Source organism: Pipistrellus hanaki, assembly GCF_964339955.1.
Source record: "Pipistrellus hanaki genome assembly, chromosome: 16".
Taxonomy (NCBI): domain Eukaryota; kingdom Metazoa; phylum Chordata; class Mammalia; order Chiroptera; family Vespertilionidae; genus Pipistrellus; species Pipistrellus hanaki.
Window position 1 is genome coordinate 44,143,659 of NC_140518.1, and position 19,284 is coordinate 44,162,942.

General features: G+C 41.4%; 1 protein-coding gene across 2 annotated transcripts in view; it reads left to right on the forward strand.

Annotated features, from left to right (window-relative positions):
* Positions 1 to 4,899: 4,899 nt before the first annotated feature.
* The window catches only part of COX10 (cytochrome c oxidase assembly factor heme A:farnesyltransferase COX10), a 112,640-nt gene continuing 98,255 nt past the window's right edge, over positions 4,900 to 19,284 (forward strand). Inside the window, exons 1-3 of one of the 2 annotated variants that reach the window (XM_084861443.1) lie at positions 4,900 to 5,057; positions 10,042 to 10,175; positions 11,834 to 12,155. In XM_084861443.1, coding sequence (XP_084717569.1) covers positions 5,015 to 5,057; positions 10,042 to 10,175; positions 11,834 to 12,155 — 499 coding nt within the window. In that variant the 5' untranslated portion in view covers positions 4,900 to 5,014. The remainder of the gene's footprint in view (positions 5,058 to 10,041; positions 10,176 to 11,833; positions 12,156 to 19,284) is intronic. The other variant, XM_084861442.1, reaches the window with a different exon arrangement.

Here is a 19,284-nt window from a genome sequence, read left to right on the forward strand (position 1 = left end):
GAGTATCACGTTTTCCCAGGGCCCCCTTTCAAAGCAGAGGACCTCTCTCAAGCAAGAAGCATACCCAGGCCTAACTTATCACCACCCACTCCCAAAATCATGGCACCAGGGGAAGAACCATTAAAAGTTGTGGGTGGGGTCCTGGCTGGGTGATTAAGTTAGTTGGAGCATCATCCTGTACACCGAAAGGTTGTGGGTTTGATCCTTAGTTCAGGCCCATATTGGAGGCAACACATCAATATTTCTCTCTCTCCAAAATCAATAAAAACATATCCTTGGGTGAGGATTAAAAAACCAAGTGATGGGTAGGAGTGAGGAATATATTTCAAGGGAGGAAAATCTAAAGGCCAGGAATCCCAAGAGACTGAATCCAAAGAGATGTAAAATCAAAACCCAATATTTTAATCCCTTTGACCTCTCTCCAAAAGTTTGACTCTTCATAGCATGCCCATAATAGCCTGGTACTTTATCAAAGTTAGCGCGCTTTCTTGAGGATGGGGTACCCTCATCCTGAAGAATGTTACCCAAAGTCAACTCTGCAGCAAAAGCTACTGGTGCAAAACGAGCGTGGGGACCACCGGTGAGGGAAGCCGATGACCTTTAGCAGCAATCTCCACATCACAAGTCTTGTGTCTAACAAATCAGGCCTGCGGTATAAACTCATGTGTCCTCATTCCTAAACAGCATAGAAAGAACATACACATCCTGATTTTTTAAAAAGAAAAACTTTTCTAGATTTCATAAACTTCATCAAGCTGTTTTATTAAAACACATTTTTAAATAGCACAATCCCAAATTTTTCCTCTCAAAATATTTCTTAAAAACTACTAACTTTATTTTTTATTTTTTAAAAAAATATATTTTATTGATTTTGTACCGAGAGGAAGGGAGAGAGATAGCAAGTTAGAAACATCGATGAGAGAGAGTCATCGATCAGCTGCCTCTTGCACACCCCCCACTGGGGATGTGCCTGCAACCAAGGTACATGCCCTTGACCGGAATCGAACCCGGGACCTTTCAGTCCGCAGGCCTACGCTCTATCCACTGAGCCAAACCAGTCCTGGCTATTTTTGCTTTTTGAAGCATATAGGGAATCATGTAATGGTGAGAGCTATCATTTTTTGAGCTGACCATGAGCCAGGCATATTAGTGCAGAAAACCTAAAGGAACAGTGTGTTAACAAGTGAGAATTTTATTTTCCCCCATGTAATCAGGCCAGGGTTAGTAAGGAAATTCCATATCAAGTAAAGACTTGCTCTCTACTGTTAAGGAAACTTAGAAGTTAAACACATCACTTGTGCTTCCATCCCATTGATCAGAATTAGTCACAAAGTCACACCAAGCTGCAAGGGGGGCTGGGAATGTAGTCTTTATTCTGGACTTTGAAAGAGTTAGCATCTACTCAGAAGCCCTGTCATATGGAATAAAACTCAGTGCATGTAGAAAGACTCTCAAGAAGAAATTTTATTTTCAATTTTGCAACAATTCCCCTACAGAACAAAGTTGGATTCAAGAACAGCTTGGTTTTTAAATAAGTGTTGAAACATTAAAGGAAAATAAGAGGAGCCATTATCTAGGCAAAGTTTGATAACATCAATTTTTAAAAGGTAAGATACAAAGCTTTATATTGATTATTTAGAATCATGTTCAAAAATACATAAGCAGACCTAGCTGGTTTGGCTCAGTGGATAGAGTTTTGGCCCATGGACAGAAGGGTCCTGGGTTCCATTCTGGTCAAGGGCACTGACCTGGGTTGTAGGCTCTATTCCGGGCCCCGGTCATAGACGGTGTGTGCGGGAGGCAACCAATCAATGTGTCTCTCACATTAATGTTTCTCTCTGTCTCTCCCCCTCCCTTCCACTCTCTCTAAAAAAGAAAAAGTAAAAAAAGAAGAAGAAAATGAAAAAATAACCTCAGGTGAGGATTAACCAAAAAGTAAAATAAAATATATAAGCAAGTAATAATTGTAGTTAATGACATTAACATAAAATTAAATGCTACAACTCAACTTTCAATAATTATGAGATAATTAAAATTATGCTGTCAGCTAAAAATGTTTTTAAATATTTATAATGTATCTCTTTTCATAGCAATACTAACAAAATAAATAGATAATTAAAAACATAACCTTCACAATATATTTTACTTGAAATGTACATATCCAAAAATCCAAAGTTAAGATGTAAATTGTGCCGAGGCTGGTTTGGCTCAATGGATAGAGCGTCGGCTGGGGGACTGAAGGGTCCCGGGTTCGATTCCGGTCGGGGGCATGTACTTTGGTTGCGGGCATATCCCCAGTAGGGGGTGTGCAAGAGGCAGCTGATTGATGGCTCTTTCTCATCGATGTTTCTGGCTCTCTATCCCTCTCTCTTCCTCTCTGTAAAAATCAATAAAATATATTAAAAAAAAAAAAAAAAAAGATGTATAATTGTGAGACCTACATGATTTCATTGTGAAAACGTTACAGGTAGAGGGACAATAAAGACAATGAGATGGAAAAGATGCTGGCTTGGATGTCCAGAGGCAGTTTTATCATTAGAGTATATTACCTACCTGTCTGGGCCTCAGTTTCTAAACCTTTATGAACTGAGAAGTTGGAGTTTATGGGTATCAAGCCCTACTATGAGGCAGAGCTTATATAAGGAATTTTCTAAGGGAACTTGTCCAGGAAAAGTTAGTCAAATGAAGTGAGATAGTTTGAAACCAGGAAATCTGATTCACCTTAGAATAAAAATTGTCCTAAAAATATACTCCAATATTGTTTGTTCATGTGTGTTTGTGTGTGTTTTTTTATTTTGGTTTTTTTTTTCTTTGTGTGTGTGTGTGTGTGTGTGTGTGTGTGTGTGAGCGCGCGCACACGCGCTTGTGTAAGACTAGGATTTCCCAAGTTTCCGAGGTCCTCAGAACAGCAACAAGTCTAAGTCACAGTGAGGGCTGGTGCCTGGCCCAGGGAATCACTGCCTTCATTTCCGCAGCCTCCCTGCAGATACGTGTGATCATAGCAATGTATGTGACCATGAACCCTCTTCTTTCCAGAAGTATCTTCAGGGATTACTTTTCAGGAGAATATGCTCTGGTATTATTGACATAGGCTAACTACAAATATTACATAGATGAATGCATTTTCTGACCAATCAAGCCAGAATGTACTCGTCTTTTAGGCATGTCTCCCATAAAACATTTACTCTGGTTCCTCTCAATAAATAGTAACCTATGAAATCATTTGTGTACTTAATCAGACCATGGCCCTGTATTTAGAAAAGATTTTAAATAAAGGAAAAAATATGTTGGCCAAGGAAGGACAATGTCTATTAAACCCCTTGACTACAGAATTTGGGAATTCATGATTTCTGAGTACATGAAATAAAATATTCATGTTAATCAACGTTTTAGACATAACTGTGTTGTCAAGTTAATAAAAATAAACAAATCTGAACTTCAGTAAGTCTCAGTTATGTGCCCAAATACTTGTGGTGCTTAAAAAAAAAAAAAGTACAGCTTCCTTCTATCCATTCTGATTTAATAGGTCTGGAGGTGGCTCAGACATCTGTAGTTTTTAACGTTCTATATATGATTGTGACAGGCAGCCAAGACTGAACTACTGTGCTTTATAAATCACAGAAGCTGTGACCCTTCCAGATGGCATGGCGAAGTAACACTGTCACAGGGATGGAACTCGGCAGCTAGGTCATTCTGGACGGATCACTTAAACCTCTTTGAGCCTTCACAAGTCATTCACAAAGAGGATAGTGTTTGCTATCACATATCCATAAAAACACATGGGACATTATAAGGAGTTACAAAACCTTTAACATAGCATTTAATGCTTTCTTTCCCTCCATGGTGTGTCTTCTCCCTTCTTTGCACATAAGAAAAAATCTACTGTTCCTCCAATGGAGTACCAAGTTTAAATCTCTGAGGCCTGCCTGCCCCAGCTCCACCGCACTCCCCACCTGGCAAGCCCCTCCCCGCTGCTGGTACACTGCAAGCTCCTACAGAATCAGGGCAACCTTGTATTTGTAGACCAAGGTGAGCCAAAATACTACCACTTTACCCTGGAAGACAGACAGAAATTGCCCTTACAAATCCCAGTTACCTGTTTGTTCTTTTTCAAAGGCTGCATCTTTTCTCTTCCGTGTATTTTGGTTGTGGAACTCACACAAGAGAACAAGGGAGGGCTGCTGAGGTCTACCCCAGTAATCACTGCACAAGTGACAATTTATTAGGTCTTGTATGTGCAGGCACCTGGCAGCCCTCGGAGAGAGAGGATTTCATTCTCTCAACCATCTACAATACAAACAGTATTATTATTCCCGCTGTACAGCTATTAGGGTAAGAGGGCTTGAGCAATTAGCTCAGGCAGGTCATGGGTCTGCGGGTGGAGCCAGGACTCCAATGCAGATCTCCCTCCAGAGCCCGAAATCCAACCGCCGTGCGCACCCGCTTCATTTTAAGATGCTCCAACAGCCGCCTCCCGGGGTGTGCCCCGAACACGCAACCTCCAGCACCTCGGTCCTCCCACTTGACAGCGAACACAGGAAAGCTGCAACGGCGATCGGACTGGAGGGTGCAAGCCCCGTCCCGAGAACCACTTCCTCTAAGCGATTCGGGCACCAAGGAGAATCCCAAAGGGCCTCTGAAGCGCCCGCGAGGAGTCCGCAGCCAGGCCCAGCCCCGCAGCCAGGCCCAGCCCGTCCCCGAGCGCGCTCGCAGCGGCCAGAGAACACCCCGACCTCGGCCCGCCGCCCGCCACGGGCCCTTCGGGGCCGCAGTCGCACGAGCGCCTCGCGTTTCCTGAAAGTCCCTCCGGCCTCTGGCCTCCGGTGCAGCGGTGTCGCGCGGGTCCCGTTCCCCAGGTCCGCAGGCACAGTCCTTTACTTCCTGGTTCCGCCTCCGGAAGTGACACACCGGAAGCCCCTTTCCCGTACGGGGCGGGGAAGGAAGATGGCGGCGCCCAGCAGCCGGTGAGGAGAGAGGACACGGGGCCCTCGGAGAGCGGCCGGACTCGTGCGCGATGGCCACCTCCCCCCACACTCTCTCCTCACGCCTCCTGGCAGGTACCGCACCGCCCTCGGGCGCGAGGTTGGGGAAATTCCCTTGTTTAGGGCTCGTCCGGCGCCCGATGGTGGCTGGCTGCAACCTTGGGAGCCCTTGGCGAGGTCGGCGGAGCGCCGGTGAGGGTGTGACCTTCGGGGTAGCCTGAGGTGGAGGGGACGCGGGGCTGGGGGGTCTGAGCTGGCTCTGCGGTGCTGGTGCCACCCCGTGCCCCGGCCCCCCTCGTCCCGCCCCGAGGGCCGCTGGCTTTGCTCCTGCTGGTTTGCACCTCGTGGAGGCTGGAGGGAGGACATAGCGGAACCTTCGCGCTCCCGAGCCTCCTGGCTCCCGAGCCTCGGTTCCTAGCCGCCGGCAGTCAGGACTAGGGAGCTGTGCCCCCGCCCCGCAGCCTTCTTGCCATGTGGAGGGTCTTGGTGCTGCCACGATTACGGAAACGGTGATGACTGCTACGGGCAGCGGGCCGCAGCTTGACTCTTAGCTTTGAGCCCTTCAGCGTGGTCCCTGCTGCCATCCTCCCGCTTGAAAAACCTGTAACAACTTTAAGTTGAAGGTGGAATGCGCCTTCTTGGCCCCTTGGCGAGGTCTCAGCTCAGATGTCACCTTTGATGAGGCGCCTACCCCGTCTCCAGCAGAGCCCCGCCCCTCTTCTCTCTTTATCCTGTTTCTCCCAGGATGGCTAGCACAGGCTGCAATTGTTGACTTGAGTACTGGTTTATCACATGTTCCTGCCAACTGGAATATGAACACTGTGGAGTCAGGAGAGTTCTCTGGTTCCCCTCTTTGACCCCAGTGCCCGGGACAGTCCCTGGTGTGCATTGTTGGCTCTCAGTAATTACTTGTGAATGAATGAAGTTTGCCCTGGTGGCGGTGTTGGGGAGGAGCTGAGAATTATTTTCCCCTCGGTAGTTTAGGGCAGTGTTTTTCAACCTTTTTTGGGCAAAGGCACACTTGTTTCATGAAAAAAATCACGAGGCACACCACCATTAGAAAATGTTAAAAAATTTAACTCTGTGCCTATATTGACTATATATAAAGTAATTCTCTTGAATAGGAATCAAATAAACACAAAGAAAGTATTTTATAATTACTTTATTATGAAAGATTAAGTAAACAAAATAGTGAAAAATTATAAAATTCTTGTCTTGTCTGCACCTACGGCACACCAGGCAACATCTCGCGGCACACTAGTGTGCCGTGGAACAGCGGTTGAAAAACGCTGGTTTAGGGCATAACGAATAGCTATGTGAAGGACTAGTTACCTCTGGTCCATATGGGGGATGACAGAATCCCAGGACTCCCTTTTTTCCCCTCAAATCCCAGCACCTGGCAATATCGATCTCTGTGAGTCTGACTTTCCTTTTTCCTCGTGGCATTGTTATTTTATGGGTCTTTTCTGGTCTGTGTGATCTCAGAGCAAACCATCTGACTTTTCTGGAATTGAAGTTACTCATCTATAAAAATAAAGCAATTTAATTAGATAGTTTCAAAGGTCCCTGTTAGCCCAAAAGTGGGGAAGAGGGTGGGAAGTAGGAGGGAGTATAAACGAAACAAGACTGGCCTTGGTTTGGTAATTGTTGACTGTAATGGGGCTCATCGTATTCTGCTTTTGGATGTGACTGAAGTTTCCCATAATGAAAAGTATTTTGTTTTTTAAAGCCTGTGGTTCTTTTTGAATTACTTGCTACCTTCTACCATCCTTGACTGAGTGTTCTTTGACCCTGACTATAGACACTCATTCTCAGAGAACTCAGCCTTTCTTGTTGCTTGAATTATCACCTCTGTATGGAGGGTCCAATTTGGATCCCTCAGACTAGCTGGTTTTCTGCCTGTCAGTTCTGTACTTCCAGTTTTCTATAGGCAGCTCAGAATTCCCCAGGTCTAGGAAGTGGGCTTCATATACATGTGGTCCACCTGGCTTGTGGCTGGATCAGTCTTTTAGCGTAGGTAAGAAGAAATTAATAGACAGTCTCTTGAGCTGTGAATATAATGGCCAAAAAGATCTGTGTGACCTACTCTGATCCACTTGAATATCCACCAGGAGAGCTCGATATGGAAACAGCATGGTGAAGGGGTACAGACAGGTCATCTAGGACCATATTAGGTATCTACTTGCTGTGTCTGATTTACTATTAAAAATTGAAGTATTTTATATCATTAAAAAGAAAATTCATGACCTTCAGTTACCTGTCTACTCACCTAATTTAAAACTCCTACAATCATGACTCATTGTGGATGGTGAATAGTGGATGTGGCCACATATTTCCAGATTTTTAATGTATCTATTATAATAGATCTATTGTATCCTGTATAGCTTTTAACCAAAGGTTGCTTACAAAGGGCTGAAATGTCTTTGACATTCTAGGCACCACTTCATACAAATGTAACATGTTTGGACTAAATAAAGTATTTTCAACATTTAAAAGTGCAGTATCCTAGGTGTGGGTTTTTGTTTTTGTTTTTTTTTTCCTTACTGCCATTCTGTACAATCTCACTTTCATCTGCCTGTTCATGAGAGAGAGTTTTCCAGGTGATTCTTTTCCTCCCAGCAACATGCATTTCTCTCTGGACATAAGGAACTAAAAACTGATTTTGAAATGTAAGGCCCATACAATAAAACCTTAATGTGTTCTAGACATTAACCTGTTAACCGAGCGGGACCTATAAATACGTCAAACATAAACACTATGGGGAATGGGTAGGACATATGAATATGTCCTTGAAATATATGTTGCGCCCTGAGAGGGACGGTATATATTTTTTGTAATATTTTTTAAAAAAAATATATTTTATTGATTTTCTTACAGAGAGGAAGGGAGAGAGATAGAGAGCTAGAAACATCGATGAGAGAGAAACATCGACCTGCTGCCTCCTGCACACCCCCCACCAGGGATGTGCCCGCAACCAATGTACATGCCCTTGGCCGGAATCGAACCTGGGACCTTTCAGTCCGCAGACCGACGCTCTACTGCTGAGCCAAACCGGCTTCGGCTGTAATCTTTATAATTGTTTGTAAAATTTATAATTTTTTAATTCGATGTTTCCATTTTTTTGTTGGTATTCTTTTCTATTTGTTTGTAATTTTGTATTTTACTTTGTGCTTTATATATAAATAAACAAAAAAGTATATATTTCATTTATTTTAATTAAGTATAAATAAAAAAAATAATATAAAATTACGTCTGCTGGGTGTGACATACTGACATGTCCTAGTGAAAAAGTATGCGCCCGTTATACATTGTGTAATTGAAAAGGGAACTCCCCGGTTAACAGGTTAATATTGAGGTCCTGTTACCTTAAAGAACAATGTTAAGGCCAAGAAGGAAAATATGCACCATTAAATTATAAATAAAACTGAAATATTAAAGGATTGGTTTTAAGAAATCTCCCCCCCCCCCCAAAAAAAAACTGCTGTCTACACACACACACACACACACACACACACACACGTAAACACACATTCACCTATGTGGAAAATAAGCATTTTATAATTAACAGGTTTGAGAATCTGTTTTCAGTGAAGAAGTGACTTATCTCCTAAGATAATTGCCTTGCCTTCCAAAGGGCAGTGAAAGTTCTTCCCCCAGTCCCTGTAAGCAGTGGGGCTGATACAGTCATCAAGTATTGTTTCATTGTTATATGGAAAGCACTCTGCTGTGTTATAGCAAAAGTAAATCTCAAGGAACTAAAGAACACAGTGGAAACAATTTGTATTAGAAAGTGCTGTAAAAAAGTATAAAGTAATAGAATAGTTGGAAGAGACTGAAAATTTGACAGGTGAGGCAAGACGCTGTAAGCAGGCGAAGGGCATAGAGGTGAACCAGTGTGAACTGCGATGATGAGACAGTTGCTGCAGTGAGGTATATTTGCATGTGTGGGTTGGTCATGTATGTTGTGCTTCAGGAAGAAAACCATTTGCTCTGTGGAACTTAAGTTGGACGGGGAAGGAAATTACTGAAGTAGAGATGACTGTCTTGAATCCTACAACTATTACAGTAGTCCAAATGTAAGATAATAAGGGAATGGGATGGAAAATAGGAATGGGAAGAAGTAGACAGATTTGGCATATCTTCCATAGTTGGCTGGACTTGATGGTTATTAAATGATGAAGGAAGAATTCAAGCTGTACCTGAGGAAATGGTTTTCTCTTCAATAGGGACAGAGTAGAGATGTGGGTGAGGATAAAGTGTTCTTAGAGCATATTGCGACCCACCATGATACTAAGAGAGCAGTTGGAAATAGCCTTAATGACTCTAGAAATGTGTTGAAGATTTAAATTTTGCCTGTAATTGCAATTGCTCAGGGATTAATGTGGCAGGCACAGCAAGAGGAGACACGAAAGGAAACAGAAGTGATGAGCAGAGCAGAGAAAGCAGGAACCTTTGGTGTTATGGAAGCCACGGGAGCAGGGACTCAGAAAGGGAGTCTGGGCCATTATACTAAGAGAGACCTTGTACAGGAGTATTGGATTTGTTGCTTTTGAAAGAAGGTTTAAAAGAATGATTAAAAGCCAAAGGCCTATACTACAGAAATACAATAGTTTCTTCCCAACAAGATTGATAAGCTCATACTTTATTGAGAACTGTTTCCTCACCCCTTTAACTTGGCTTACCTGACATGGCCAAAATAGTAACCTGAAATGTATGTTCCAGTTTGCAGTTATTTATTGAGAAAAATTATGCTTCTCATTTTATACTTTTAAGAAGTGTTTGAACTGATTGCTTTATAAGTTTCTTCTTCAAAATATCTATAGTGTGGTCATTTTGGCATTTAATATAACAAAAGCAAAATGATCCTGAACTGGAAGATTTCCCTAGCCTGTGAAGAATTTTGCAGATTTATCATTAAGGCTCTTAAGTTGTGTTTATTTACAAATCTGGACTAGATCATTTCAAACTTAAAACCCATCTCATGTGCATTGCTTACCATGGTTCAGGTGGTGCATTACCTCCTCGCTGGTAACGCTTTTCTCCCTCCGCTCTGTTCCAGGAGGGGCAGGAGGGTGTGTCTGGTATCTGGAGAGAAGAGCTGCGCAGGGATGCCCGCACAGGTTTATGCATCTCTTCAGGAACGCCGGCAAGCAGTGGGCTACATTTCAGCACTTCGCCTTCCTCAAGCGCATGGTACGTTCAGAAGGCCATCCTTGCTCTGCTGCTTCTGCCTTTCCTTTTTTGTCTCCGGGAATTTCAGAAATTCATGTTACAAGAGGAGTAGTAAGAAGTACTGTTTAAAAAGGACTTTTAGTGTCCTCTTCAGTTTATCCAGAACTTATATCCCTTGCTTTGATTATTCTTAACTGAAACCAGGGTAATTTTGGTGTTTGAGCTTAAAAGTATGATTTTGAACTTCTGATTAAGTTTGGAGAAAGATTGAAAATATCTTGCATTGCTTTACTAGGTTAAAATTAGAGAAATTATAAATTCTTTAAAATTCTGTGAATACAACAGTAATACAGAAATAATTGCCCTAACAGTGGCCCTCCTGTTTTTTTACATTAGCAGTGCATTCAAAAAGCCTTTTAAACACATGTATGTCTGAATCGAACAAATTGAGTTTTTAGTAGTTTGCTCAGCATTCTGTAGTGGCATTGATAATATATCTCAGTCCTCTTGTAGGCCTGTGTCAAGGTCGGGTTCATGATATTAGGGGCAACATAGTAATTTGCTCTAAATTACCAATAAGGGCATTTGACATTTTCTCAAATAGACAGTTTCATAGAATGGAGAAATCTTAGCTAAAAAACTTTTGGTATGCAAGCATGAAATAATAGCAAATTCATAATCTAAAATCCTCTTTGAAATTTCATCTTTTTTTTTAACTTAAAATTTAAAGTCTTTTAAACTTACTATTTTGGTAACAGACTTAAATTTCCAGTGATGTTCAGACTTTTTAGGTTAGCGTTTAAGGATAATGGATATTTAGAAGAGAAACTCAAATATATATTGTGCCATTTTTATGTAAACAGAACTTTGGATTCATTCATGAGTTTGTAATTCCTAAGACAAGTATGTGTAATAGAAAAGACTCTTATTTAGTTATCAGGTTAGCGGTTCCATATCCAGGGTCACCTGCAACTAACTGGCTGTTGACTCTTGGCTCTGTCAGTTTATTTCTCAGCCTTAATTTCCTCCTCTGCAAATTAAAGAAAGATACTAATAATGGTCCATCTTCTTCAACAACTATTGCAAAGCTTAAATGAAATATGTATGTTATGTAAACTACAACAATATGCACTCTATGAAACTATGAAGTGCCTCACGAATGCACATAGTAATAACTTTTTGCAAGTAAGTGATGGAGAGTGCCTAGCTCTAAAGCCCATGTCCTGCCCTCATACACACTGATGTAGTCACGTAGGCCTGGGATATGCACATCCGCTGAGCCCCGCTGTGCTGTTGGCACTCAACAGGTCTCTGGGCTCTTGATTATAGAAAATGTTTTCATTGTACTTGAATGTTAAACCACCAGCTTCTGGAACTACATTAGGGGACATTCTGGAAAAATGAACAAGAAATAAAAAGGTCATCTTTCAAGGAACTTAAATTCCTAGGAATTTCTAGAAATTTGGAAACTATAGCAGAGGAATTAATTGTGTTCTTATATCTTAGTCTAGTGACTTCCATGTAACAAGCACTTTAATATTAGTGCATGTGTCTGTGTTTTATAAAGTGAGAGGAAAATCTTTTACGTACCGTAAAAGTCGGACCGATAGAAGGTATAACTAAACATCCATTTCAGAGCATTTTGGCTTGGTATAGTGACATGTTCTTTTTAAATTTAGTACGTCACACAGCTGAACAGAAGCCTCCGCCAGCAGATAAAGCCGAAGTCAGAACCAATGACCTCGTCTTTCCTTGAGAAATCATCTTCGAGTCAAGCCAAAGTGGAAGTATATGAGATGAAGCCTTTTGCACCCTCCTCCCTATCTTTGCCCAGAAATCCTAATGAAACCAAATTGATAGAACTAGAACCTGCCTCAATAATCGAAGGCTCAGTGGATGTGGGAAAAGAGACAAAAGATGAAAAGCAGTGGAAAGAGATGAAGCTGCGTGTAGACGATTTGCCAGGAATTTTGGCTCGACTGTCCAAAATCAAACTCACAGGTACTTTGTCTTTCTGGTATGGTTAAAGTCTTCCTTGAAACTTTATTTTTAGTTAAACAGCATGCTGATTTTATTTACTGCTCCAAAAGGAATATTTTGGAACTGCAGATTCACTCAATATTTTTTCTCTCTGATTGAGATCTGAAGTCAAATTTTCTGAATTCTGTTTATTCAGAATTATAAATAGTATTATATTGAACATGTACTAGAATATCCTCATTTATTTACAATTAAAGTGGAATACTTACCCTGCTTATTTTTGAATTTTGGGGGGGTTTTTTTGCATCTGTTGTCCTTTAAAGCTGCAGTGAGATAATGAGTCTGTCTGTCTGAGTTCACAGCAGGATGGGCGGCACTGCTGTGCGTGGTGTGCAGTGGAACCACAGTGGCCACTGGGACTCCCACTCACTGATGTTTGCCTCTTGTAGTACCTCTGGGACTGTCCCAGGTATGAAGGGGTTTTGAGTGCTTTTCTGAAAGGTGGTTTAGAACCAGACTTTTTGCCTAATTGTAGAAAACTGCACCAAAATAATTGCATGCATTAAGGTGTTAACGCTAATGTCATTTGGTTACTACAACCACCCTACAATTCAGGTGAAACTTTGTTATTATCATCCCATCTCATAGCTAAACTTAGAAGTAGCTTATTCTGGGCTCATGCTGTTCAAACTATATGTCCTGGGACATCCTGCAGACAGACCTGGTCTCTCCATTTCTTCTGGATGAGAAAGAAAAGAAATGGGTAAACCATAAGGTTGTATTTGGTAGTCTGAGGACAGAAAGTGGTAAATGATATTGTTGAGTCAAAATCGGCAAGTGAGCCGATGAGGCAGAGAGGCTTTGGGAGTGGAGAATAAAGACGGACAGGGAGAGGTTTCTGTTTGTTTGTTTGTTTGTTTGTTTGTCTTTCAAGAGAGTTGAGCCTGAAATCCAGGGGGAAGAAGACAAACCAGACACATCTTGTTCCTCATGACCAAGTTCACTTTCTCGGAGGCTGACACTTGTACATGGGGAATTGACAGAGAATCATAGTAAAACGTACAGCCTGCAGCTCTGCAGCGGGGGGACGGGGTTCAGGTGGTGTCTTTGAAATTCTCTCAGTGCTTTCCAGTGGCTGAGCAAGGCGTCTCCACGTTGCTAGAGCATTACCTTGTCATTTACTCTGCTGGTTTGAGTGTCATGTAGACATGTGAAGAAGGACTAGATAAGGCATGATTCTAGGATATCACCCAGAAAACAAGGCCTCTCCGTCTGGGCGCCAGAAGTGAGCTCTGCCATGAGCAGGAGCTCCTCGGTGTACACCAGTCTGCAGATTCAGTCTCTCATGTCCCGTTTCTTTCAGCAAAGCCAATATTCTTTGCCTCTCCTGGACTCTCGTGGGGGCGGGCCTGACCATGCCGCCAACTTGTGGCTGTGGGCATCACCATCTTTGAGGGAGTAGCAGTCAATTAGCATATCCCCTCCTTATTGGCTGTGGGTGCCACCATCTTTGTAAGGGCATGATGATCAATTAGCATATTCCCTCCTTAGTAGGTAGAATTTCCTCCAATGGCATGTGGGAATCTGACTCCTTCTGTACTCCTTGCTTGTGAATTAGCTGTCTTTACCAGTGTTGCCTATTTGAAAACTGAAAATATTTTTGTGTGTTCGTTTTTATTTTCTAAGTTTTGGTGGGATTTAGCATCTTTTTCTCTATTTGATCATTTCTATGTTTCCTTCTTTTATTTATCTCATACCCTTGGTCATTTCTTAATGATGTTTTTAGAGCTCTCTTTAGCATTTTATCCATTAAATACATTAATTTTTTTTTTTTAACATTTTCTTTTCCTTTATTTTACTTGTGATATTTCACTGTTTTATTTTGCCCTGCTGAGATTTTTCAAATTTGTTAGTTATTTTTTTTGTTGTTTTTTTATACTTAGAAATATTTTTACTGCTCTATGGTTATAAAAGCATTCACTGTGGGTGGTTCTTTTTTTTAATGCTTTAATATTTTTATTATATTCTCTGAGGTGTGGGGACCATGTGGAATGTCTTTCAGTATAAGAAGTAGGATGGATTAAGAAGACTGCAGTGGCAGTACTATTGAGAAAGGATTGCCTGTTTTTGTGAAGGAAGTTTTATTGGAACAAGGCCATGCCAATTTGTTCTATCCTGTTATCATGCTATGTTGGCGGAATTGAGTAATTATAGAGAAAATTTATGGCTTGGAAAGCCTGAGTATTTTCCCTCTGGCTCTTTATAGAAAAAGTTTTCTGGCCCTAGCTAAAGAGCATTGACTGTTGAGACTCAAGAATGATGGTAAATAAATCATTGTTGGCCAATTGAGAAATGACTTGGGCTGACCTAAGGCTGTGGTGGGGAAGGAGGAAGGGGGAGAGAAAGATATAGAAACATAGGAAGGAAATAGAATTAACGGAACGGCAGATGTGGTAGAGTGCTGAGGAGGTTTAGGACCTGGAGTTGCAAAGACCTTGACCACCATTAGGTGAAGCAAGCATTCTCCAGATCTTTGAGCCCTGTGCTCCTTACTGTTCTATACTCTACCCCAGTGGTCGGCAAACTCATTAGTCAACAGAGCCAAATATCAACAGTACAACAATTGAAATTTCTTTTGAGACCCGAAAACTGATATCTGCGCATGGGCCACAAAGTTTCAATTGCCGTATGTGCTCACCCTCACGTGGTATTTTGTGGAAGAGCCACATGCAAGGGGCCAAAGAGCCACATGTTGCTCGCGAGCCGCAGTTTGCTGACCATTGCTCTACTCAGTTCTCTGGCAGAGAGCACTGTGTACTGCCCCTGTGCCAGAGTTCCTGCATTCAAGTCCTGGCTCTTACTAACTGAGAGGCCTTGAACTGTTCCATAATCTCTCTATGCCTCAGTTTACCCATTTATAAAGTAGGGATAATAATAATACCTATTTCAGAGGGTTGTTCTGAGTATTAAATAAGTTAACCTTTGCAAACTACATAGAAATGACTGTGTTAAGAACTATGTCCTTGTTTCTTACGTTAAAAATGCCTGGGTGCCCTCACAGGCATTTGAGTTTGCTGCCCCTACTCTAGAAAAACTCCCAGCCTTCTGGTATGGCACACTGGATGAATGGTGGTATTGAGCCTTAAGATTGTAAACTCTGGAGAAAGAAACTGTTTGGGGATAATGGTGAGCGGAGTTTTGGACACATGGAATTTGCGTTGTCACCGGCATATCCAGTGAAGAGGGCCAATGGGCAGGGGCAGTTGGCTGTGAAGGACAGGAGCTCAGGAGAACCCTGGGCCAGAAGAAGGAGAGGTCTTCAGCATGGAGTCGGCTGCAAGCCATGGTGGTGATAAGGTTGCCCAGGGTCAGTGTGTAGAGGGAGCAAAGCAGAAGGCCAGGGACAGGGCCATGGGGTGCATTCCTTTTAAAACTTAGGTAGAGTGTATTAGGAGACTGCGAGGGAATAACTAACCAGAGAAAGGAAAACGGAAGTGAATTGTCACAGACACTTGAAGGAGAAACAGGCTTCACAAAGGAAGTGATCCACACTTTTAGATGCTGGAGTCTGAGATGCCTGCTAGGAAGAGCTTTTTGAATGACCGTCAAATGAAGAAATAATTATCCATGTTTCCTCTTTTTCAAGTCTAAAATCTATAGCATTGACTGCATTACTTCTTTAATAGTACATACTATGTATGCTGTGTGGTGCCCATTGGCTTACTGTTTCCCATATGTGAGTATGCATGCCAAGGAGCCTGCACAGCACGTGGGCTCCGATGGTGCTCTCTGGCCACTGTCCCCAGGGATTCAGATCCTGTAGGCCGGGACAGGACCCAGAGATCTGCATTTTTGACAAGCTTGCGGGAAGACCTGATGCTAGGTGGTCCTGGACCACCCCTTGAGAAAGTGAAGTAAGCATTGTGCGGGCAGAGTGCCGGCCCCAGGCCCACTGGTCTGGCTGGATGCAGAGAACTCGCCCAGTGGGAGCCAGAGCAGTCCTCCCCACTGGGCAGCAGGAAAAGCAGCCAAGCAGGACCTGGACCACACAAAAGCAGGATGCACCGGAGAGAGGGCACAGTGACCGCCCCTGTGCTACAGATACAGAAGTCCCAGGCAGTAAATTCCTCCAGCACCATTTCATATATTCCATGCCCCAGGTTTCTAGATGAGCTAATTGAATTAAAGTCATTTCCTTCTGCTCATTCCATTTAAAGAGGCAGCACCCTTTGCATGACCTCTACCCTTTTATTCGACCTTTTCCCTCCCTATTTAGCTTATTACTTGAATTTACACATCTTGGAGTCAAGCGGGATTATTTTCTCTATCATTTGATTTCTTTTGTATTCTTCAGGGCAATTCATTTATTGCTAATGAGAGCCGTGGCAGAAATATCTGGGACTTAGTGATGATCTCTTTTATAGAACTAGTCTTTCTTTCTTGGCCTCTTTTTGTTTGTTGCTATGAAACACTGAGGAAACTTAACTAGAAAAGGTGGAGGGCCATATAGTGGCCATTTGCAGGACAGTCGGGTAGCAGAAACCTGCTGCCTTGGCATTGATGCCAGGATCTGGGCCAGATGTGTGCTGGTGCTAATGTCATTTAAAGACTTTTCTTCTCTGAAAGGAAGTACGATTGAGTTTATAAAGAAATAATATGTCCCCCTTGAGTTTCTCTTGCCAACTGAGCTATTTACAATGTGTTTTTGGACTTTGTTGCAAGGACCACACTGGGGTAAAGAAATGTTGGCTGAGGATCATAAGAGGCTTCGGTGACCAAACAGAATTTTTACTTAATATATGGTAGGTCAATAAAAAGCAGAAAGTTTTTCCTAAATAACATCTGTGCAGAAAAGCTACAACACATTTTCTGAGACCAGAACAATAAAATAGATTGCTTACTGGAACCAATAGGTTATGTGGTTGATGGAACTGATGTCAAGTCTATCAGTGTATAGATTTTTCCCCCAGGGCCCAGAGTGTTGCTTTTTATTAAAAGAAAAAAGAAACAGGAATAGAGGATACAATCTTATTTTAGATTGCTTCATAGTTTTGAATATATTGCAGCTATCAGATACTGTACAAGAGATTTCTCACATTTTTATAAAAATATTGAGTAGAATTATTTCTTGAAATTTAATTTATATTTTAAATAATTATATGCTTATTAAATGTGAAAGTAGCATTGTTATTATATTATGTGTTTACCTTAGAAAAAATAGGAACTACAGATAAGCAAAAGTGAGAAGAGTTCGATCCTCTCAAAATAATAACCATTTTCTTTTTGTATTTTAATAAATCTTTATTCAGATTATTACAATTGTTCCTCTTTTTTCTCCCCATAGCTCCCCTCCACCCGGTTATAATAACCATTTTCATGATTTTGGTGTATTCTAGAATTTTTTTATACAACTCATTCATATAGTTTTGCTTTTTAAATAAATGTAAGCTCAAAATGTAAATATTTTGTGTAATTTTTTTTGGAGTATTCTGTGTTAATATGTTTACCTTCTTTTGGTAACTTTAAATTTTTTTAAGGTAATATTTTCTTAAGACAGAACAAACATAACAAAAAGTGCCCTCCAGGCTGTGCAGTTACTGACTCTGCATAGAGTTTTTCAGCCTTTGGTGCCCACAGTCTGCATTGTAGTTAGTGCTAATGGCAGCACCTCTGGAGTCAGACTGGCAGGGCTGGAATCTCTGGTCTGCCACTTACTGCTTGTGAGGATGTCACATGTTTTCAAATGCCTAAACTTCAGCTTCTTCATCTGTAAGCAGAGGCCAACTCTAGGATTGTTGTGAAGATTATAGAGGTAATGCAGGTAAATAATTTAGTGACAAACTTAGCACATATTAAAGGTCCAAGGAAGGTTAATTATACCAGCATATTTCTTATCATATTAATTATATTCTATTAATGCATATATAGTTCTGTTGTGTTTGTGTTATAAAAATGGGGTCATAACATATATTTTGTTCAGTTATTTGCTTTCTTCCTTAAATAGGCATGCTTTCTCATCAATATAATTAAAACTATCTCCTTTTTTACCCTGGCCAGTGTGGCTTATTTGGTTGGACATTGTGGTGTGCACAGAAAGGTCACTGGTTCAATTCCTGGTCAGGACACAGGCCCAGGTTGCGGGTTAGATCCTTGATCTGAGTGTGTACGGGAAGCAACCAACGAGACACAATTTCTCTCTCACATCGATGTTTCTCTCCCTTCCTCTCTCTCTAAAACAATAAAATAAAATCCATAAAAAACTACCTCCTTTTGGCCCTGGTTGGGTGGCTCATTTGGAAAGTCCTCCAGTGCACTGGAAGATTGAGGGTTTGACTCCCCATCAGGGCACATGTCCAGGTTGCGGGTTCAATCCCCAGATGGAAGGCAGTTAATTGATGTAGCTCTCACATCCATGTTTCTCTCTTTGTCTTAACTATATTTGAAGTTAAAGCTATGGTGATTTTCCTAGTTTAAGTGCATCTGAGTAGCCTTCTTAGCTCAAAGGGTATGCATACTCTGAAAACTTTGATTTTCACTGACAAATCTCCCTGGAGAGAGGTTTTACCTGTGTATGCTATTACCACAGTGACCACCAACGCATCATCCTTCACCAATAAATGATAGATGATAATATACTTTTCTAAATAACTACCAGCCTGGTGGTGAAAAGTGGCATTTAAGGTTTTAAGTCTGCGTTTAAATTGGTGGTGAGGTGTAATATTTTCCACTTGTTAATTGGTGACTTGTATTTCTTTTGTGAATGGGCTTGTCTTCGGTATTTGTTTTTATTCATTGTCTGTAAGAGTTCTTTCTATAGTAAAGATTTGAACCCATTCTATATGCCTGTTGTAGATGTCTTATCCCTTATATGTTGTTTTTTTTTCACTTATTATTATTTTATGTGCAATATTAATTTTATGTAACAAAATCTATCAATTTTTTTTTCTTTTAGTTTCTGGTTTGTGTATAATGCTTGGGCTCTCCCACACAAAAGTTTTCTAACTATTATCAATATTTTAATCTTATCCTATATAATAAAGAGCTAATATGCTATTTAAACCGAACAGCAAGGCTGTCCGGATAAAGCCATGGCTGCGGGTTTTGAGGGCCAAGCCCCTTGCACAAATTTTGTGCATTGGGCCTCTCGTAT